Raw genomic sequence first — 22,587 nt, 5'->3', positions numbered from 1 at the left:
ATTGTCCACAACCATTTAACTCATTCCAATCCACTAGCAAAAGACTGGTGAAATGCTCTCGAAACTCAGTTACTGACAATAAATTATTGGAAAAAGAATAAAATAGCCCCTGTATCCAGGGGGAAAAAGGACCAGAAGTTGTGGAGCGATAGTGGTCAGGTTCTGCATTATCAGAGTTGCTGTAACAGCACTCTGTAGCAGCACTGATGTAGCATTTTTGGTACAGCTACAAAACAGGAAGACCAGAAGGAAACAGTTCATTTAGGTCACTCCCTTTTTTTTAGCTTGGTTATTTAATCTGGGTCACTTTTGAAATGAAAACCTAAAGCATCTTCTTTTGAAACTGTTGGAGTGAAACGCTTGTTTTTTAAAAAAATGTTTCCATGCTCCCCTCTGTCATGTTAACTGCCAGCCTCAAATAACAGCCAGATCCAGCTCCTCTTAAAACAGCATCCATTTTCTCCTCCACATTTGTTTTAGTTATCATTTGTATATCTGTTACTTACACTTTATTCATACTGTTTTGGGAGGCCACCACAAGGCAGAGCTCGCTGAGGATGGCAAGTGCTTCTCTGTAACCCATGCTCTGCTATCCTGTGATGATCTTGCAGGGCTGCCTGGTCCATGCCATTGCCAGCTTCTCAGCACTAACTCAGCGAGTGGTTCAGACTCATGTTTTTTAATGCTGCCCTTCATTAGCATTCACCTTGACATATGGCGTGGGTTTAGGTCAGCAACTAGTAGTGTTTTTGCTTTAGAAGGGATGAAAACCAGCTCTTTTTCTGGCACTGTTGGGCAGAGGAATACATACGCAGGTGTTGGAAGCCTAAAGCCTTCGTTTTGGCTTCCAGAAAAAGTAGGAAGCAAGTAAGAATATTAAGGAGGGAAAATACAAATTATGTATTGAGCAAAGTGTACAGGCAGCTTCAAACCTGCTCTCAATTTCTTCTCTGCAGCTTCTGTGCCAAAATACTTGGCATGCAAAGCTATGTCAGGGAGAACCTGGGTTGTGTTTCTTTGGGGTATATTGGGGGGGTGTTAGAGAGTGCCACTGGAGTTTGGGTAAAATATTAGGTTTAGAACATTTGAAGTTTTCTCTGGCTTCAAGATTTTTGGCACTCTCAGTGGCTGCTGGTGAACAAAAGCTGCAAGCATTTGCTTTGCTTTAATCCTGATCTCTCCCGTTGATGGGACAAGGGCATGTAAAGGAATGACATCTCCTGGTATTTGCATGCTCCAGGTCACCTCAGCCCATTCAGCAATTGTCTGTCCCTACCCAAGTTTAAACCAAACCTGCTGTGCCCAAGGCTTGCCAGGCACACGGTGTATTTCATACTGTGATGTCCAGGCTTTGATGTGAGGGCGCTGAGCCACAGAGTGCACCTAACATGCAGGTTACGCCCCAGGGTCCAACATGTCCTGATGCACTGAGATGTGTGGTGTTTGTCTGGAAGATCCTGAGGGATAAAAATGACTCTAAAGGGAAAGGAAGGTGAAAACTGAGGGGCTGCTATCACTGGAGGGAAGGAAGCTTTTGTTTCCTACAGACGGTCATTTGTAGGGCAGTTGGACAGACCACATGCCTCCCTGCATTGTTGTGTCAAGCCTCAGACTGTAAACCTGACCTTGCAACACCTCTTGAGAGCAGACGAAATAATCCCTAAATCATTCTGGTTCAGGCCATTCAGTAGCTTGTGGGATTCTGCAGCCTGAAAAGTAGCTGGCCTCTGGGGTGTACCTTGGTGGCATCAGTGACTAGCATGCTCTGCAAGGGAAAAAAGGCAGTTTAGATATAGACTGAAAAATCTAGGCTCTAGGAACTTCCTCTGAGTTATTTGTTTCATTCCTACCAGTGAAACCTTAAGTGTTTGCCCTAAAACAACAACAACAAAAGAGAATTCTTTGTTTCGTAGTTGGCTATTTTTTTTAGTTTTTCTCATTTTCCAAATTCTGGCAACCTTATGAGTCTCCAAATGGCATCTGTTGACTGAGAGTAAGATTCTAGAATACATACACATCCAGCGTTGGGGCCTGTTTACTGAAGGTCGTTTTCCAGCCAGCAACTCCTGCCAAGGGGCCATGCTCTGCAGTGGCAATGTAGAAAACAGATTTCTTAGTGTCCCTGAATCTCTGTCTCCTACCCCCTACACTAAATTAAACAAATTTGGTTTGGCAACTTTGACTACTGGCACAATTTGATCTTTCCATCATCCTGTGGTGGCTTGTTAATTTGTTTCACGATGTGTCAGCTTTTAGATCTAAGACTGATATAACTCCCTGAAGGTTAACCATTATCTTGCATCTTATTCATTAGAAAGCAAAGGATGTCTAAGTACCAGTGACATGAGTTTTCTAACAGCCCCAGCTTAGAGTAACGTCAGGACAGCTTTAAGAAAAAAAAAAATAATGGAGACTGGCATTAATGATGGCACAGCTCACAGGGCAACCTTTGGATGCACTCCTTGGGGCATGGATTGTTAAATGATCCAGTTTATTCCTTTCCTCTGAGCAATGCCAGCTATGCTAGTGATAAATTTTGACACAGATTAATTGTAGGGCTGTAGGAACAGCTGATGTGTACCCAGCAGAAAATGGCACCGTGGTACATTCAGCGTCGACAGCAACATGTTGGTAACTCATGCTGGTGGGATTCATGGCTTCTCTGGCAGGCATATCAGTGGCCTGGGAGAAGTGCCATCCATCCCCTCGCCTGGGTGTAGCACAGACTTACATAGCACAGTCCGTTCCTTGAAAATCCAAGGTGGTTAAACCTTAATAAAGCATATTCCTGCATACTGTTTGCAGCTGAGTTCTGGCAGAGCAGAGCAGAGACCGGAGTGGCAGGCTGCATTTCGAAACACTCAGTCTTTTCCCTTGCATCATCTGCCCTAGCAATGAGATGACAAAACCAGCCCAACTGTTGCTTCTCACATAGCACAGCTATGTCCTGGCCTTCACGGCAGATGATGGGGGTGAAGGCATTAGCATTGCTGGCATTCACAGTGCGCTGACACGCCGCGCTCTGCCCACAGCAACGCGGATGGCCACGGCACATGCTCTGCCTGCCTGGACGTCAGCCCTGGCCCTGGCAGCAATCCTGCCCCTCTAATACTAGAAGATGGGAAACAAAATGCATTTTAAAACCTCTCCTCTTCCCTGCTGGGCTCCCTCTGCAGGCACAGCCCAACCTGGCCCAACAGGGCAGCACAGCCCCTGAGCTCCCTGTGGGCACCGGGGCACTTGAGCCTACATCTCCCCCTCCCAGATGAGCTCCTGGCACAGCCAACACAAGGTTTTGCCTTCAGTAGGTGCTCACTTAGGTATTTGTGTAATAGTGGAGTGAGGTTTATACCCTCAAACTTGCTAAAAATTGGTCACAGTCAGAAAAACAAACAAACAACAACAACAAAAAAACACGGTTGGGTCACCGCCTTAGTTGGAGTTCAAGCAGGAGTTTAAGCTGGGCTCACTGTGAGGCAGTGAAGTGCCCCAGCCTTCCTGTTCTTGCTGTCCAGAGCTGCTCCTTTTGCATGGTGAGAAGACTCTGCTTCAGCAATTTTTTCTTTTTGAGGAAAACGTTCCTCACATGCACCCACAGCTCCCCCCCCCACAACTCTGAAGGAAGCCAGGGCGTAGGCTGCAGTTGCACTAGAAATGTAGGCAGTAAAGCAGTGTCAGGAATTTGACTTCCAAAGTTGCAATAAGCAGGAAAAAAAAATGCATGAAACGCCTACTTTTGTTGAGGTATTCCTGCTCTGGGCTGCAGATGCAACCACGGAGCCCTGTGGCAGTTCTGGGTGCGATCTGCATGGACGGTGCCTGTGTGCCAGGAGCTTTGATCCTCACGGGAGGCAGTGTGTGTTATTACGTGTTTGTGCTCCACCTACCAGCATTTCTGCTAATATTGCAAAGGCTTCTCGCTTTTTTCACCATGGTGGTCACTCAGAGCAGGCGGGGAAAGCCTTGTTCTACATCAGCCCTGCTTTGGGTGCTGACATTTTTCTGGCAAAAGGATGAGCAGGTCTCAGGCTGCTGAAGCTGAGTGGCCTGGGCTTTACACCCAGATACCAATGGGTTGCTGCCCTCTGGTCAGAGGAGAGGAAAAGGAGGCAGAAAGTGGCACGGCAGTCACTTTTCTGTGCTGTAGGAAGTGATTTTCCTCCCACAACTTTGTGCTGTTGCAGCCAGAGCCAGAGCTGTCAATTGGATATAAAATATAGGACCTTTTCCTTTTTTGTTTGTTTGTTTAATTTTTCTGGGGAGGGAGAAGTAAATGGAAGAATTTAGGACAAGATAGATGCGCTGCCACCTCAGAGATGTTGTGCTGCATCCTGAGGATTTTACTCAGTTTTGCTCATGGGTAGGGATCCTTCTGACAGGAAGGTGCATTATGATAAACAAGGACTACTGGATTTAACCTTATGGGAGAATTCACAAAGCTCTTGTGTGGGCTCACAGAGAATAGTGTCCTTCAAGAGCTCCCTCAGAAGATGCCATCATATAGGTTCAAAATAATGTTGCTGGTTTTTGTGTGTGTTTATTTCTCTTTCCCAAGTGTTTCTTTTTATTTCTTTTTCCTTTATTCCTTCTCTCTTTCTTTCTTTCTTTCCTTTTAATTTCTTTCTTCCTTTATTTTTCCTTTACTTTCTTTCCTACTTTCTTTCTTTCTTTCTTTCTTTCTTTCTTTCTTTCTTTCTTTCTTTCTTTCTTTCTTTCTTTCTTTCTTTCTTTCTTTCTTTCTTTCTTTCTTTCTTTCTTTCTTTCTTTCTTTTTCTTTCTTTCTTTCTTTCTTTCTTTCTTTCTTTCTTTCTTTCTTTCTTTCTTTCTTTCTTTCTTTCTTTCTTTCTTTTCTTTCTTTCTTTTTTTCTTTTTCTTTCCTTCTTTTTCTCTTTCTTTCTTTCTTTCTTTCTTTCTTTCTTTCTTTCTTTCTTTCTTTCTTTCTTTCTTTCTTTCTTTCTCTTTCTTTCTTTCCTTCTTTCTCTCTCTCTCTCTCTCTCTCTCTTTCTTTCCTTTTGGTTTCTTTCTTCCTTTCTTTTTCTTCCCTTTTCTTTCTTTTGTACTGTCTTTTTCTTCCTTTCTCCCTCTCTCTCTTTCTCTCTTTTTCTCTCTGCCTCTCTTTCTCTTTCTTGCTCTCTCTTTTTCTTTCTTTCTCTTTTTCTTTCTTTCTCTTTCTCTTTCTTTCAATCTCTCACCTCTCTGCAGTGTACTTTCCCCAGCCAGTGGTCTTCCCTACAGCTGATTCCTAATGTTGTACAGGATGACTTACACATCCTGCCCTAACAGCCGACTAATACCCGGGTTTGAATTACTATTGAATAAGCAGCAATGAAATCCCTATCAAAATAATCAGTAGTTCCAAAAACCACAAACAACAAAACAAGCGGCGTTGCACTAGCTCAGCAAGCCCGCCTGCAGCACCGGGGCCGGTGAGTCATTTCTCTTTTCCCTCCCTCAGCAACCTCCATGGCTGCCTCATGCAGCCCCGGGGAGGGCAGGTGGAGTGGGTAGGGCATGACTTCAGAAAGTTAAAAAAAAAAAAAAAAGAAAGTAAGTCGACATCACTCGGGTCACGTGACATGGAGGGACCAATGGAGGCAGGTTATGGAAAGGGGAACAGTTAAATTTGTAATTTTGGTTGTGTGAAACACTTCTTTGGGCCTCATAAACAACCACAGAACCACAAGTTGGGTACAGAGGCAGTCACACAAGAGCGGGTCCGGGATATTGGTCAGCAGGCAGGGCGAATCGTTTTGACTGCAAACCACAGAGTTTCGTAGAGTGGTAAGCATCATCAACCACAACCGATCCGCTATTTTTTTTTTTCTTTTTAAGAAACAATTTCGGAGTTCTTTTAGCAAAAGAACCTTATAATCCGCTTCGGGTTGCTCCAGAGGCAGCGGAGTGCAGAGAGTGATGGCTGGGCAGAGGGTGGTAACAATGACCATTCTTCATTCTCGCTTCCCAAGGTAGAAGAAATCATATATTCCTTCACTGTAAAGAGAGAGTGACTTTTAAAGAGGAAACAATGGCTTCAAACAGCATATTTGAGTCACTTCCTTCTTACCAGCACTTCTTGAGAGGTAAGTGCCATTCGGACTTTCTAAATATACTTTTCACTATCCCATACTTAAGAAAATGCATGTGTGGAAAGTATTTGGGGACATTCTTCTAGTACACACTTTTTCCCACTTCGGTCTTCGTTGAGGCATTCTTGTTCAAGCTAATATCTGAGCTTGTAGGAATACCACCCCGTTACTTATCAGTCCGTTAAAGAGATTATAACAAGGGCTCATTTAAGCTGTTCAAAGGGGCATTGCATGCTTGTGAATTTTCTCTTCATAAATCAAATTGTTAGAGTAGCTCACATGAGTTACTGCAGATACAATAGCAGTAGCACAAGCCCCTTTTGATTCTTTATGGCAGAATTATGACTTTTTGAGCTAGTGCCATGAAAAATGACAGCCAGCCACATACGACACCCATTACAGGCTGCACCCCAGCGAGCGAGAAGCAGGCTCGTGCCTGCAGCCAGCAGAGCGTGATGCTGTCTCACTTATGCTGCGCTGTCAGCCTGGGTGAAGGCACACTTACCGGGGGAGAAGTCAGGGAAGCTCAGAAGCCTGCTTAAACCTAGCTGCAACTCACGTGGCTCAGGAGAAGAAGCAGTTTGGGTAAACTCAACAGTTTCTGTTGATGCCATGAGAGTCTTGGATGATTGCGATGTTGGCAGAAGCCACCCTTAGGGAAATGAATTAGTCCTGGCAGGGCTGAGGAGGGAGTTGGACTGCAGCACCCGGCAATTTGTCCCATTTCACAGTGACCAAGTGTGCTCGGAGACTCGCTCAGAGATTCTCACAACCCCCTGTGGAGCTGTTGCTTTAGTCATGGGTTATTCATACAAGTAAGCCAGGGACCGGCACGAGAAACTTGCCTGCTTTCTCGCAACTACCTTCCCAAATAGCTCATGATACAGCTGAACTTTTCCCCTTCCACGTACACCCTCTGAGCATCCGAGCCCCTTCTGCAGCGCCGTGCCCGGCCGGATGACAGTGAGCACAGCCAGGCACAGATCGCTCATCAGACTTGGCCGGCGCGCTGCAAGACGGCAGCGCTGTGTAGCTCTTTATAGCTGCAGACTACAGTTTCCCGGCCTCGCTGGTGGTGTCAGTGTGAGTCATGCGTTATTCATATTAATACTCGAGCCAGGAATGCGGAAGGCTCGTCCCAGCTGCTGTGTCACAGCCAGCAGCCGCTCGGCGAGCCCCGCGCCGCTCCTGCCAACCGGTGACTGCTGAAGGCATGGTGCCGAACCACCCGCCGTCCCTCCGTCCCTCCTCACTTTCTTTTCTTCTTTTTGTCCCCACCACCACCCCCTCTGCATTTCAAGTTTTTTCTGCATCTGTCTTTCCTGACGCCAGTGGGGAGCTGAATCGCGGCGAGCTGCGCGGGTCGGGCGGGCGAGCAGCATCTCCCAGCCGGCGCAGGGGAGATGCCGGAGGTTTGGCAAGAGGCGGCTGACTCCGGTACTAACGTTTCCCCAGCACCGCTACCAAGCAAAGGAAGCAATACTGCCTGAATAACAAGAAGGATCTTCTTGCGATTCGTCAGCTTTTTTTTTTTTTTTTTTTTTTTTTTTTTTTTTTTAGCTCACCCAACTGTTTGCTGTTTAATCTGTAGCACAGGAAGGCTTGTTGAGGAAATTCTGTCCTTCTGATAAAATAGCAAACAGTGAGCCTCCCGGGGCAGTGCTTGCAGCATGCCAGGGCACAGCCAGCCGGCGGGACGGTCTGGGGACAGCAGGAGTCATGCTGCAGGCAGGAGCCCAGAGGGCTGGGGAGCGGCTGCTTGAGGACCAAGGGCCGATTTTCTCTTGTCCAGGCAAGGTGGAGGTTCATTAAGGCTGCTTAATCCAGCAAGTGGTTTCGCTCAGCGCTTCTCCGTGGGTGTTATTATCCTCTTTAATACTGTTTGTATTATTATTGTTAGTGTTGTAGTACCAGTAATTTGTACTCCTTCATGGGCTAGGTCCCTACTGCATTGGATACCTTAAAGAATCCAACGCTGACAAGCCAGGTACCCATCCTGGTATGTACCCAGCACAAGCAAGATGAAACTGCAGCTGCATAGCGCTAGAAGAGTTTGGGCAACGGCACTTCAGTTGGGTTATAAAGCAAACACCACACCGTTGTGAAACATTATTGCATTTAAACGTGGAAGCCCCCGACGGTTTTCCAGCTGTTCCTTTCTTGTTCTTGTCTTTGCTCAAAAATGAACTTTGAACAGTTTCAAAACCCTGGGCGCAAGAAAAGTAATGCTTGGGCCTCGGAGCAAGAAAAATAACCATCCCCAGGGTGGATTGTTCTCACCCATATTTCTCAACAGTGTTTACATAGACTGGTCATTAGAAATGTCCAAAAACGTCTCTTCTTTTTTTTTTTTCCCGCCAAAATTTATTGCACTCTCTCTTAACTGAAATTATGAGTTAAAGGGAAAAATAACAAGTTGTTTTCTGCCGTGGATTTCACTTTATCAGTCCATGCAGTACTCTGAGAAGGAAATCCATAACTCTTTTTTAGCATGATACTATGTGAAAATTGGGAAAAAAGAGGGGAGTGGGGAAGCAGAACAATTGTTCCAGCCCCTGTGAGCAGTGGCAGACATAGAAAGCCTGACACATTAATTGAATGTGGTACACCACAAAGGATATGGCCCTTTTTCTATCACACCACACCAGGTCCTTGCTTCTGCCACTAGGTAAAGAAATGAGGATTGTACTGAAACCTCCAGCGGCGCGCTCTGCCTGCCGAACGCATTCAAATGCTTACCGGCTCCGCTTCTAATGACGGCCTCATTTTCCTTATGGCCTCTTCCAGTTTATGGCCTGGGCTGCGTGTCAGAAGCACAAAATAAGAGCCTTTGTAAGTGTGTAGCTGCAGTGCATCCCTTTCTCATACACGGGATAGTATCAGAAAGGCTGTAGTTTCAACTGTTACTCTAGCAAGGTTTGAAGGACAAGGACGATTTTGCTGCCCCTATTTAAGGGTGGATGCAGGTTCCTGTGTACAGGCTGGGTCACGGCAGTGGTATCTTGGAGGACCAAAACAAGGCCCACTGGAGAGCCTTCTGTTAAAGGGTGCGTATGTAGTTTTTAAAAGTGGCCTAGATAATTACATGATATTACCCCACCCCATAGCATCTATATTTTTCTTAGGGGGTGTTAGGCTGTCCTGTAAGGTTTCCTAACAATTTTGCCTGCAAAGGAAGACAGCATAACTAGTCTTTTTATAAAAGCATGGGATTTTATGGGGTTCTAAATAGCATGGAACATAATATTTTCCAGGAGGGCACTTTTTCCTCATTTTCCCTTTTGCTGCAAGGTCTAATTATTTCAATATACAAAGAAGGTTGCTCCTGGTTTTTCCTTTGTTGTATTTTTTGTTAATTAATCAAGGCAATGAAACCTTGTGGTGCAACATTTTGTTGGTTTCTTATCAAATGGAAATAAACTCCAGCAGAGCTCAATTACAGCATGGAAAAACACACTGCACATACCTTCTTCTTAGTTATAATGTGCTGGTAGTGCCCAGCCATTGTAGGTCTCCTCCTTTGCAAATGCTAAATAAAAACATCGCAAGAAGCTCCTTCTGCTCAGGAAGGGCTTCCACGCCTGGTCCTGTGGACAGCTATATCCAAGTGTACAGTTTCTCACTGCAGGTTGGTGGCAACTTGTCTCCTGCCAGTGGCCCCATGTTTGTTCAGCAGGCTGCACAACCCCGTGCTGAAATCAAGGCAAGCGTTCGCCTCTGTGCTGAGCGTTTCCAGGAGCAGCCCTTGTGTGGTCATGGCGGGGCATCGAGCGCTGCAGAAAGCACCTGCTGCTGGCACAGCTTCTCCCTGCAGGTCGCCGTGTGTGACATCAGTAGAAGTAATCACACACTAGGAGCAGCTCTGCAAAAAACATGTTTCTCTGGGAGATGCATGGTACCCAGCACACACGTGCATTTGGAAAGGCTTTTCATTCCCTCACTCGGTAAAAGAAAACACTCTTTTCTCAATGGCATAGGCTGTGTTGACACTGCATAGTGAGGAAACTTGTCCGGCTTTTTTTGCAGGCTGCCTGAACTCTTACAAAGAGTTAATTTGTGTCAGCGTTATAAAATGCTAACTGCATCTTGCAAATAGGAAATTGAACTAAAGCTCATAAAAACCTTGGCTTACTGGAAAAAAAAAAAAAAAAATAAAAAAAAAAAAAACTTGCACAATGTCTGATTTACACAGCCTTCTCTCTGTTTTGAGACTTGATTCACTTAAAAGCCTTGAGAAACGTTGAGAGACCTGAACACAGGAATTCCTGTGAAGCAAGGGGTGGGGTGAAGTATCTGACAGAGATGAATATATTGCTTTGGTAAGATCAAGAGACTTTCTCCGAGGCCAGAGTGTTTAACCAGTCGAACTCAGTGTAGTGATGCACTGTGATGACAGTCTCAGAGAGGGCTTAGGGTTTGGGCTGGTGTGCAGATACCCAGGATTGGCTTGCCCTTTATCCCGTGGTCATTAACAAGAGAGTGCTGCATGGCAGCTCTACCTTCACACCGTTTTAAGCCTGAGAGCCAAGCTTCAGCTCTGAAGGAGCTCTCTGATGGGAAATAAAAGTCTCTTCCCTACACTGCCAGTACATGCAATACGAATATAAAATAAACTCAATTTTTTTTTCATGTCTAGAAGATAACCATAGTTTAATTTGGCTGCTAAGGCATGACCCCAAAAAAACAGTCTGCTTATCTTTAAGTGCATGTGAAGGCCAGTGATACTGGCAAGTTGATGGAAGTAATTCATGAATTCCTGAAGAATTTTACTTCTAAATGCAGGATGAATATTTGCATCATTCTGTTATTCTAGAGGGGAGAGGCCACAGCAAAACAAAGTCAAATAAAAGTCTTCTCAGATTTAGAAATAGGCATACTTTCTTTTAAAAGCTAAGAGGAACAATCCTAAGGAACAGTGAAAGCATTTCCTGCTAAAATATATTTTTTCCACCAACAGGAGACACTCAGCCTACTGTGTGACCCGGCCACACGCATCAGGGACGCGCTGGTCCCAGGGGAGACATCTCCAAAGTGGCTGTCCAGAGGTCTGGGCAGAAGTGTCAGGGGTGGGTCCTTTTGTGTGGCTGGGGAACAGAGAGGTGAGATGTGGAGCAGGCAAAATGCCACTTGCAGGAAAAAGATCAAGTGGGCCAGTGCTCTGCAGAAGCTGCCAGCTATGGTGCCTCCACAAGGAATATTTTGAGGTTGCTCTGCGACAAGAAAGGGAATCCTGTCTTCCTCCTACACATGTGGGGCAAGGGCTTGTACGTTGAAGGCTGCTGCAGTGGAGGAGGAAGACTGCCCATGTAGCTATCAAGACCTCTGTCAAGAGGCTTGGGCTGCTTGTGTTGACAGGTAGGAAAGAAATGGCATCATGCAATGGGAGAGCTCAGGAAAGTACTCCAGCCCTTGCAGGGGCTGATGCTGACAGATTTTCTGTGCTTCCACACATTGCAGTGTGCAAATATGCCTTTGCTCTGTTTCTTGTTTTGTTTTTTTTAGTTTGATTTGTTTTTGTTTTTCCTTTTTTTTCAGTTTTGATTTATTTACTTGTGTTTTCTATTTGTTTGGGTTTTCCTAAAACAACTCTGACAGCCAGCTCACCCTCTCCTCCTCCTTTCTCTGTGCTTAGTCAATGAGGCAGAGCACGGTAGAAATAGTTTTAAACAGCGGGTGATTGCAATCAAGAGCTTGTTGCCATGAAATACTGATGAAACCCCAAATTTATTGAAAGCCAGGGTCCATAAAACAGCTGAGTCTGTATACAGATAGCAGTTTCTTTATATGCACCAGCCAGGAAAAGAAGGTACTTTGGAAGGTTTTAAGTTCTCCCTCCATCTCTCACTGCCATATTTCAGAGCAAAAACCAGTCTCTGCTAAAGCTTGGAAAGAAAGTTTCCCATGTAAGCAGGTCTGTTGTCTACAAAACAAATTGTGGCTGCCTCCAAGACATCTGTTACCAGCCACAGGGTAGGTGAGTCACTGGTCTGAGAGAGGGACAAGAAAACATTACATTACCTTCATTACCTCTTCTGTCATCTTATGAGAACAGATCATATTTGTATAAACTTGAGTCAGCTTCCCAAATAGTAGATGAATAGTACGGATATCTCCTCCCTGAAGTGTCCAGACAATTGAAACAGGAAAAATAGAAAGGGCACAGAAGAGCTGGCTGTGAAAGCAGAGCAGCAGAGAGTGCCAGTAGCTGCTACCTGGTAGAGTTTCCAATTCATCCTTAATGCTGTCCACAGGGCTCACCACTTCTGCTTGCAAGTGAAACTCTGTGAAATTGGGTAGTTTCACTTCACAAAGATCTGTGAGAACATTTTCTCTGCCTTTGATCTGTCTGGGTTTTTCAGCCCGCGCTTTTTGTTTTGAGTTTCTGATTCCAGTGAACACAAAACAGCCCGAGTCAGGGGCTTGGGGCTTTTTCTTTTGCCTTCTGAGTATTTGCTCTTGCACTGTACTTTCTGTTTTCTGGTCTCATGTTGGAGTCATGATTTTGAGATGTGTTTGGGAGCTGCCCTTAGGTAGGGTTTTGGCTGTGAGTTGAAAGGCTGACCTCTCGTACAAATCTCTCCATGAATGCGGCGTGAGGGGACTTGCAACCCATTGGGTTGAATGTGATTTGTTATAGGCATTTCACTCATCTCTTCTGAGGGCAGGCCTTGCCATCCTTGTCAAACCAGAAACCTCGGAAGGCACTGACCCAGCCCTTGAAGTGCGTTTTTTGGTCTTTAGAGGAGAAAGATGACCATCTGTGAAACAGTTGAATGTTGGGGCAAAGGAGCCTGGAGCAGAGCCAAGCATCTGTTTCCTTTGTGACAAACGCCCTGCACAACCCCAGCTCTGCCCACAGCTCCCATAAGTGCCCTTTTGAGCTGGCTTGATGGCATAAACCTGCGCTGTGCAGGCCAGACACATGCCTTGCAGGCCCTGGGGCATTCACAGAAGCCTCGAACAAGCGCCGAGGGATGCCGAGCTCAGTAAGCATCGCTAAAACATCCTGCACAGTCCCCACTTTTGGCAAGTGAACACATTGTGAGGATGCCGAGCAGCTGGAGCAGGGCACCTCAGCCTTTGCAGTGGGCAGACAAGCTTCCTTGCCTGTCAGCACTCGGGTCTCTATTTATACATGCTGCGGTATCAAAGGGTAGTGGAAGGCAAGCTGGCACAGTGAGATGAAAGCACTCGTCTGTCTCACGCGGGTAACACAGACAGATGCAATCGCGCGGGCGCAAGTCACCACCAGCCAAGCCCTCAGAGATGCCGGTGTGCAGGGAGCCGAGCGGGGGCGGCAGGCATGCCTCCGGTTTTCACTACTGTTATTATACATGAGGGGTTGGTTCAAGCCGGCGCTGCTTTACACCCACATGCCTCCAGCCGTGCTTCTCCTTTTTTCTGTAGGCACGGCCAGGAGCTGAAAGCAAGCCCCAGAGCCAGCAGCGCTTGGGGTAACGTCCTGCCTCCACCCAGGCTGTGACAAAACAGCCACCAACTGCGGTGGGGCTGAGCCTGTCCCTTAGAGCAAAGACACATATGAAGTCGTGAATGAGCCTGGAAGTGAACTCTGAATGCCGTTGTTCACACAGGGGCTGAATTAAATGAAATGCAGCTTTAAGGTGCAAGTCTAGTTTGTGTGACTCCAGTTAGCAGAACCGTAACTGAGAATGAAAGCTTTTGCCTGTCTTACCTTGGAAATATCGGTGTGGAACAATTGTTTGTGGCCTATTACGCATGGTTGTGGAAGGAGCTCTGTGTCGGCTGGGAGGTTTTCTTTTCTGTCTGGTGGCTGGTGGTTTGCACGTACCTCATACATCAAGGGTGTAAGAGAGATGGGCGAGGTGTGCTCCCTCACCGAGCAGCAAGGAGAGCCTCTGAGAGAAGCACTCTTTCGCATGTGCCATCTCCTGGTCTCTTGTAGAAGGACAGAGAAGGACAGGACTTGCATGAGCACAACCACAGCTTGGGAAAGTGACCCTGAAAGCACTTTCCAGGTAGCAGGCAGTGAGGAGGAGGAGGTCTCACCTGCCTGGTCAGTCTCCACATGGCAAGGCTGTCACAGTTGCTGCTGAAGATGCTGGTGTTGCACGTTATCCTGAGCAGGGCACTGATAGAAGAGTGCATGCTGCACCCAGTTCATAGGAAGTGCAATTTATTTTACAGTACAGTTACTAGATAATATCAGACTTCTGTAAAACTGTTTTTCAGGACCTATATGTAAATGAGCTTGGGGTTTTGCATAGGCTGGGTATAACAGAATTCATAGCTGGAAGATACACTCAAGTATAGACTTTGTTAACCCCATTTGCACAGGAGTCAGTGAATCAGTTGTTGCTGTACAGGATAGTTTAATTGCTCATCTGTATTACACATTCTCTACAAGCTTTGCAAAGAAATTCAGTGCTGCTTTGCCTACCTCTGCTGTGGAGGTCCAGTCTCGCAGGGTCCTCCAACAAGCTGGTAGCCCAGCGAGGAGCCAGACCCACATCCTCCAGACCATAGGTGCTCTGCATGCTCCTACAGCCACCCACTCCCAGTTTTGTCATTTGCTTTTCTAAATGAAACAGGCTGTTTCGACTGCAGTATGTTGAACTGTTGTGGAAACCAAAGAACGGCTTTCCTAGGTGAAAGGAAAAAGCGACAGGGTAAACTTAAGCTCAAAAGTGCTGAAATAAACCACTCAAGCTCATTTTAAAAATATTTATTATTATTATTATTATTCTACTAGGGATTGCAATACCTGGAAAATGGTCTTCTTTCTTTATTTTTTTAAATATAGATTTCTAAACATTTCAAACAATTTCAATCACTACTTTTAAAGAGTGGCATTATTTTTTATTGATATTTTCAAGTGCATCTATTTTACACTATGCAGCAGAAATGCTCCAGTAGCCCCGAAGAGCTTATTTTCCATATCACATAGGAATAAGATTTGCCAGCCTGAACAGTTTATACTTAAATAGGTCCCTTCCCATTTGGGAGAGTGTCCTGCTCTAGCTAGACATATACCAGCATGAAGCAGGATTTACAGCTCCCCTGTGGGCTGGAGTTATGTCATTAGACAGACATCTATACGAGGAAGGGTGATTTAGGTTCAAGTTTTACTGGGGAAAGCAAAGAGAGCCTGTAAACAGTTTTTCAACACCGTTTTCATCCTCAGTTTACGAATTATCCTCTTCCCATCAGAGAGTCTCTCAGTATTCTTTACTAATTACTTCAGCAAATCCTCAGCCTCTGTTCATGAGCAGTGACTCCTAGCCCCCTGTGTCCCCGAGAATGACTCCTCACTGCAGTCACACAGCTTCTGATGGGGCAGCACACGGACCAGCGGGGTAGGCTATTTCCCAGTATGAGACTTAAACTAGTGAGGGATCATTCCTGCCCAAAACTGCAGCCTGCTCTGAAGGTCCAACTTGCTCACGCAGGGGTACTTGCAAAACAACATGCAAAATGTGATTCAACAGGAAATGGTTGTCAGATTCCAGTTCGTTTTCAATGAAAATCTTTTTGCTCTTCCCTAAGTTCTTTTCTGCCTGGAGTCCTTCACGTGTTCAAGACTCAGCCCCTCTTTTTGCAAAGCCTTGCTGGATTTTATTTTACTTTTTCCTGCGGGAAATGCAGGCAGCATTAAGGCAACCCTTGTCTGAAACTACTGTTCAAAGAGGGATTGAAATCAAATTTAGGAAAATATCCTATATAAAAACATTAGCTGTCCTATTTTAGGAGATAATTAGCTGTAGCAAAGTTTCCCTCACTTATTTTTACTTGGTGAGAAAACAAACTACCTTGTCATTGAGGTTTTTATAAAATGCTGCTGTTTGCAACATTTGCCATGAACAAATTAACCCAAACATTTCTAGTGCATGACTTACTTTGCTAACTCTGCTACTAGCTTTCTTTCTGGAAGCTGGAGACCAAAATGCCTTAGTTATCATACAGTGAAGGAGAAAATATGTTGAATCACATACTTTATTTCCAAGGAGTATGGACAAAAATAAATAAATAAATAAAAAAACCCTTCCAAGCACTTCTTAACAGAAGCCACAACAGAAAGGAGGGCAAGAAAGTCAGGAACAGGGCAGGAATGTGAAGAAATATTTTATTGTGTGGCAGAAACAGCATGCCTCCTTTAGCCCTTATACCAGCAAAGCTGCTTTTACTCATCAAACCTCTGGGATTTAGGGCTACTTCCACTGGGAACTGTGTTCTCCAGTGAGAATAGGGCATACTGCAAGTGGTTGTAGCTGATGTGATGAGATTTTTGGGGATCAGTGGGTGACAGAGGCGGCAGCCCCAGCTGCTGACATCTGAGACCCAGGTGCTGAGCAGTGCCTTTGCTTGCCAGTCACAGCCAGAATAATGCAATACCGGTCACTCCCACAGTCCATGCTCCGAGAATAATCCACAAGCATTTGTTCATTTTTTAAGAAGCTCAGCATTTGAACTAAGTCCCCCGTTGTTCATGCAGTCATCCTACCTGCTTATTAAATCGTTGACCTTCTCTTCACTGGTAGCTTCCTGCTTTGGTAAGAATTAGGTGGATACAGGTGGCCAAAAGCAGTCATGCTTCTGTGCTTCACACCTGGCACACTCCCTCTTTGATCATCCTGTCTGCAGACTCAGCCCTTTCCAGCTGATACAGGAAGTCAGAAGGGGATCGTGCAAAGATAGAAGGTGGGTTTGGGGTATGAGAGAGAGAAGAAATATAGGAAGAAGAGAAGGATTTCTGGAGTAGTTTCTTAGCCTCTTATATTTTCATGTTTAGCAGATACTAATAAATGTGAAACTTGGTAGGCAGCTTGTGTCAGGATTCTGATGCAAGCCATACCGTGGTAGGTAAAAAGTGATGAGGATATTAAGTTAAAAGGCTGGCTCAAGTACTACAGATTATATCTGCAGGATTTCTTTTTTCTTTCTTCTTTTTCCTTCATCTTACTGCAGCATTACTTTTAAGTGTGCCCTACAATAAATAAAAAAACTCTAATCAGGCTGGCTTGCATTCTGCAGGGGACATCAGTGCAGCAGGGGCTATGTCATCCACCAAAACAGAAAGCCTTTGAAACAAAAACAGAACAAAAGAAGCAAAACAGAACTGTGAGAGTTCGTGCTGGGCTCCTGTGTCACTACGCCTGAGCCCCACTTGACTTCAGGCTGATAATACGGCCCTTTTTGGTGTTGTTACTTGGATGACAGAAGGAACTGGAGCATACTGAGCCCTGTCTTGAGCCACAGCAGATGCTGATGTGATCAGTGACAACATAAATGTTCTTATCATGTCACTATTGAATTCCTGGGGAAACTCTTAGGATAGGGATGGATGGAGATCTGCCTCAAACATCATGGGTAAATATGCTGCGTATTTTAACTCTCTTAAACCCAAATGCTCTCATGTTAATGTTCCCCACGACCAGTGTAATGTGGTAAAAAGCTGTGGTGGCTGTGGAAGAGCGGTGGGAAATTCTCTGGAGAATTTATTGTGTTCTTTCCAGGTCAAGCAGTGCATCACTGGGAAGTTTCAAAAAGCTGTTTGGGGTTGTTTAATTAAAAGTGTGCAAAACCACTGAAAATCTTCTCCATGGAAGTGTTGGGTTTATGGTAAAATTTCAGCTGGAAGAAGCCTACTTTCTGAATTCAAGGAAAGTTTATTTAGGTATATTTAAAAAGCCAAGACGTGCTGTCCTAGGCAGAACTGGTGAAGACTGGTTTCCTACAGACGTGGGTCTTATGGCTGCATTCTCTAACATCTGATAAGGCTTTAATCTGATCAAAGGTTTTTCTCTTCTTGAGGAATCTCTAAAATATCTCTTAGGAGGATGCTGATGTGCCCTTCAGCTGGGAGCACCTAGAGCCCTCTGCTGCTGCCGTGTTTCATGGAAGCTGTAAGACCACTTCTGCTCTATCAAATTTAGTTGAAGTTGGCCCACAAACCAGGAAAGCTAGCAAAAGCACAGAGAGAAAGGGAGCTATCACATAAGCTCTGTCTCCACGGGCAGGCAGGCTGATAAAAGGGCTTTGCAGTTCATTTTGGCACGCGCTGGGCTAAAGCGATACACACAGTAATCAAATGCAGCCATTTCAGAAACTGTTTAAACTTCTCTGGCAAGAGCGTGATCCTCATTTCCATGGATGAAGAACCAGGGAAGACTGGTCATATCAGAAATTTGCGGGAGAGGAGTGGAAGCAGAACCTCAGGTTTTTTGACTTAGGGTTCTGAGCCAGACTCTGCACAAAATGATCTCTTGTTCACTTTGAATCTTAAATATGGTCATGTTGATGCTTTCATTGGAAAGTTACCTTAGCATTGCGTTCATACTCTCAGGGCCCAGAAATTGTACGTCTCCAACCGCAACTGGGCCATCCAGCTCAAATAGCAAACAGTGAAGAAAATCCAGGAAAAATGTTTTCCGATGACTTTTGAGCAGCAGGCTAACTTGGACAGGTTATGAGCTGTTTGTGGGCAATTTGGGAACAGGAAAAGAAGTAAGATTAGCTGACAAACTGTTTGTGACACAACATTTGTTCAGCTCATTAGAATCTCAACTCCAGGAAAAGAGGCATGCTTGGGTTTTCTTCAGCCTGGCTTAGCACCCCCTTGGCAGTGAGCGATGCTCTGTGACTCCCGCGCCTGCTGAGTAGCGGGGATGGCCACGGGCAGGGGAGCAGGAGCAGGGTACAGCTCAGCCCTACCAGCCCAGCTGGAAACATCACTGCTTGGAGATTCCCCAGGAATCTCCTGGAGTCCAGGAAAGCTGGAGGTTGCTATCCTGGGACAGGGAAAATGTGCAAAGAAATTATGCAGCAATTTAGTGATTCTTTTCCTTTTCCTTTTTTTTTTTTTTTTTTTTTCAGAAAGTGTTTCAAAAGGAAAGCTTTTTCTTATTATTATTATTTTCTCTGAAAGTTTCATTCTAGAGCTGTATTTTTTCTGCTTTCTCTTGTGTTGATCTGCCCCAGCACTGGGCAGTGCCAGTACAGTTTACAGGCTGGAGGGTCCCTGTGCTGCCGTTGGTCTGGGCTCCACCTCTGCTGCCAGAGAGGCTCACCCTCGGCCAGGCAATTATCAGAGAAGGGTCAGAGAGTGCTTTGCTTTTGCTGTATCTAACTTCTGAGTAGAAACCCAGGCTTGCTGGTACCTTGCTTGCTTGCAGAAACAACAGGCTTCTCCATAGGACAGCCTAAGCAACCTTGAAAACCAGAGGTGCTTCCTGAGGAGCCCAAGCAGCAAAGCGTGCTGCAGGGTTTTTGGTGTTGCTGGGGAAAAATGGGCAGTGGGAGCTGCCCAGCAGTGGTACCAGGAGCCCTGGCTCTGCCACAGGCTCAGGTGATGCTGGCCGTGAGGACAGTCACTCCTCTGGTAGCATCTCCATTTGACTGATCCCATCTGTGAGGAGGGACAGCACGGCACAGAATCCGTGGTGTCCCCATCCCCACGGCACCACACAATGGGACATAGGCGGCTGCTGTGCAGATCAGAGAGGAGGCGAGCAGCTTGGATTTGCCTAGATGTTTCACAGGGATTTCCTTAATAATTTATTTTTTGTTGGAATAATAAAAAAGCGAGCAAGATGGAAGCTCAGCCTTTCCTCTCCATCATGGCCAAGCCTGTACTGCACGCTTCTTGTTTTCCTCATCGTCAGGGGCTGCAGGAAGGAGATAGGTCTGTCCCTGTCCCCCCGTGCCCTGCCGGGGTGCACCTGAGCCCTCTCTCCCCGGGGACAGACTGGGGCCGCCCCTCGCCCCCAAGTTACGGGGAAGCTGTCAGCCGAAATGGAGGCATCCTGTTTGTCGAAAAACAAGTGACGGTTGCAGGAGGGTTGCGAGAGCGAGCAAACCGCAGCCCCTGCGCGGGGCTGATAACAGCCTGCGCCGCGCTTGCAGCAGTTCCGTCCCTGCTGGGGGGGCTGCAGGGGGGAAAAGAAAGAAAAAAAAAAAAAAGAAGAAAGAAAAAAAAAAAGAGTGTCACTGCCACTTTCCTGTTTCACACTTTTTGGCCCTGCCGTTTCTTGCTGTTCAGTTCTGGAACATTTTTTCAGTTGCTCTCTTCTTTTTCCCCTCGCTGTGAACAGCACGAGGGGCTGCCCCATCCGAGGGGGCACTGTGGGCCGGCGGATCTCAATGCAGACGTACACCTTGGCAATGCCCACACGTGGCTTTCTCACTATGGCTGGCTCTGGTGGGAAACTTTTTGTGGTGGTGAAGTGTGTGCAAATGCCTGAGGTTCCTACGTGCAGCACCGGGAGCCCTGACGTTGTGCACGTCTGCGTACGTGGTGCTGCTCGCACCTGCACGGCTCAGCGCGTGTCAGGCTTTCAGGGTGCAAGCTCATGGTTGCACAGGCTGCAAAGGTGCTGGGCATGTGCCTGTCCATCTGTGGGGAGCTGGGGCGTTCCCTATGGGGCTTTCCATGGCTTAAGTGTACTCAGATTTGGACACCTCAGATTAAGGATCAGCCATGTGCTAACATAAATTGATTTCAGTTCTTTATCCCTGACCAATGTGCTCAGGCTAGCAGAAAAGTTTTCTTTCTTTAACCAGAACTGGTATTTTTCTCGAGTTTTGCATAAAATTCATGAATATTATCAGAGTGCTCTTTCTCCCCCAAAATATCTCAGGACATGCTAGTTTAAAACCACTAGACCAGTGCTCTTATCAGCATCACTCACATAACCCCCCCCCCCCCCCCTATTTTTTTTTTTTTGTTTAAATTTTTTTTTGTTTTTTTTTTAAAAAAAAAAAAAAAAAAAAAAAAAAAAGTCCTTTGGAAAATTGCTTCAATAAAATATCAATGCACATTGTTCATAAAAAAGAATAATAATATGAACGCTTAAAAAAAAAGAATAATAATGTGCCCACAAAATGTGGGCAGCGCATTAATTTCAAATGCAGCCCAAACCACTAACTTTTGAATTTCACAGTGTTCCCTGTGACTTCACCCTTTTTGTTTTCGTTCCCGCACTTCACTGCTGAGCCTTGCTGTGCTGGGAGCTGTACGAATGTATGGGAGAGTGCCCCGGGGGATTTACAAGCAAGAAACCAAATGGAAGAAAGGCGAAGGGTACAGCACATGGCCCTGCTGTACCGGCACTGTCGAAACTTTGCTTGTGAGAAGCATGAAATGAAATGAAAAGATAAAAACGGTTTCGGCAAGAGCCAACGTCAGTCGCAGCAGTGTGCGGAGGAAGTTGGAGAGCCCTCACACAGGCGATGCTGCCTGCAGTCACCTCTCGCTCCCCACTATTACTCCCCGCCTGTGCTTTTACTTCTCTCCAGCTGCAGCAGAAATGCTCCTGTGTCTGTTTCCATCCCTGCTGCAGCCTGTCTCGTCTCAACCCAAACACAGGGATCCCCCCAGCTCACGCACCTCCTCTCTGATCCTTCACAGAGCCAGATCCCTGCCGGAGCTCCACTCTTGGTGGGGACACCCCATCCCGTCCTGCTCTGAGGCCATCCTCTGCCCGTGCCCACCCTGTTAATCCCACTGTGGAGGGGCGATGGCCAGTGCTGCCCATGGGCTGTGTCCCCTCTCCCTCGCCTTGGGCAGCATGTTTTCAAACTGTGTACCCCCACCTCCCCTGTGCCCCAGTCCTGGGAGTCCTTGTGATTTCTCTTCACCTTGTAAGTGTGAAACCCCCACAAAATCTTCCCCCACAGCTCAGGCTCTGACCTTCGTTGATAACCATGTGCTAGCAAGCTTTGAAACTGGGATCTTCAGGGGAATGAAGGCGAACCACTGCCTGAGGGCTCCAGGGTAGCCTGCACATCCCGCTACATCCCACTCCCTCAGTAGCTGTGGGTCTCAGGGCTTTGGGCCTTCCTGCGGCACCCTCAGCACAGCAAGCTGTGATGAGGAAATGGAGCTGGGGCTTGAGAGTGCCTGCTGCTGTGTCAGACTTAATGACTTGATCTTATTTACTGCTTTGGTCTATATTTTTCGAGTGATAGAAAATCAAGGAAATTTATTTCCCCATGTCATTTATTGGTAAGTACTAGATACCTACGTGACCTTCTGTATTTAGTAAACTTTTTCAAGTTTCTCTTGAAAAAAAAAAAAAAATAGATTAGTTTAGGGTACAAAAGTTTCTTTGCTTTTTCCAAGTTTCCTTTCTTTGCCACAGAGCATACCTGGAGATCAGGGCAAGTGGTGAGCAGCCTGCTTAGCTGCTGGAGCCAATCAGCAAAAGTTGCTAAGAAGGGCTCTTCTAGCTATCGTGGCACCTTTCCTGGGCTTACTTTCTTTGCCTTTGAATATGAAGTCAGGAGAGAAGAGCATGTTGGTAGTTCACCACTCCCAGCCCTGTTTCTTCCCACCTCATGCACCCCAAAAACCCCATCAGGAACAGCACCTGGCTGCTCTGAGCATGCCAAACCCCAGTCTGTCCCAGGCTATGGCATTGCTATGGCATAATAAATGGTGGTATCTTTTCCTTTCTTTCTTTCTTTCTTTCTTTCTTTCTTTCTTTCTTTCTTTCTTTCTTTCTTTCTTTCTTTCTTTCTTTCT

At 46.0% G+C, this 22,587-nt stretch overlaps 1 protein-coding gene across 7 annotated transcripts in view; it reads left to right on the top strand.

Moving 5' to 3' along the window:
- The window catches only part of RUNX1 (RUNX family transcription factor 1), a 169,911-nt gene that overhangs the window by 10,662 nt on the left and 136,662 nt on the right, over positions 1-22,587 (top strand). For 6 of the 7 annotated variants that reach the window (XM_035315727.1, XM_035315722.1, XM_035315723.1 and 3 more), the window contains one exon: positions 5,967-6,080. In XM_035315727.1, the coding sequence (XP_035171618.1) occupies positions 5,967-6,080 (114 nt within the window). Of the gene's footprint in view, positions 1-5,474; positions 5,782-5,966; positions 6,081-22,587 lie in introns of those variants that run through there. The other variant, XM_035315726.1, reaches the window with a different exon arrangement.

This window comes from Oxyura jamaicensis, chromosome 1 (assembly GCF_011077185.1).
Source record: "Oxyura jamaicensis isolate SHBP4307 breed ruddy duck chromosome 1, BPBGC_Ojam_1.0, whole genome shotgun sequence".
Classification (NCBI taxonomy): Eukaryota; Metazoa; Chordata; class Aves; order Anseriformes; family Anatidae; genus Oxyura; species Oxyura jamaicensis.
This window is presented reverse-complemented; position numbering and strand designations above follow the sequence as displayed.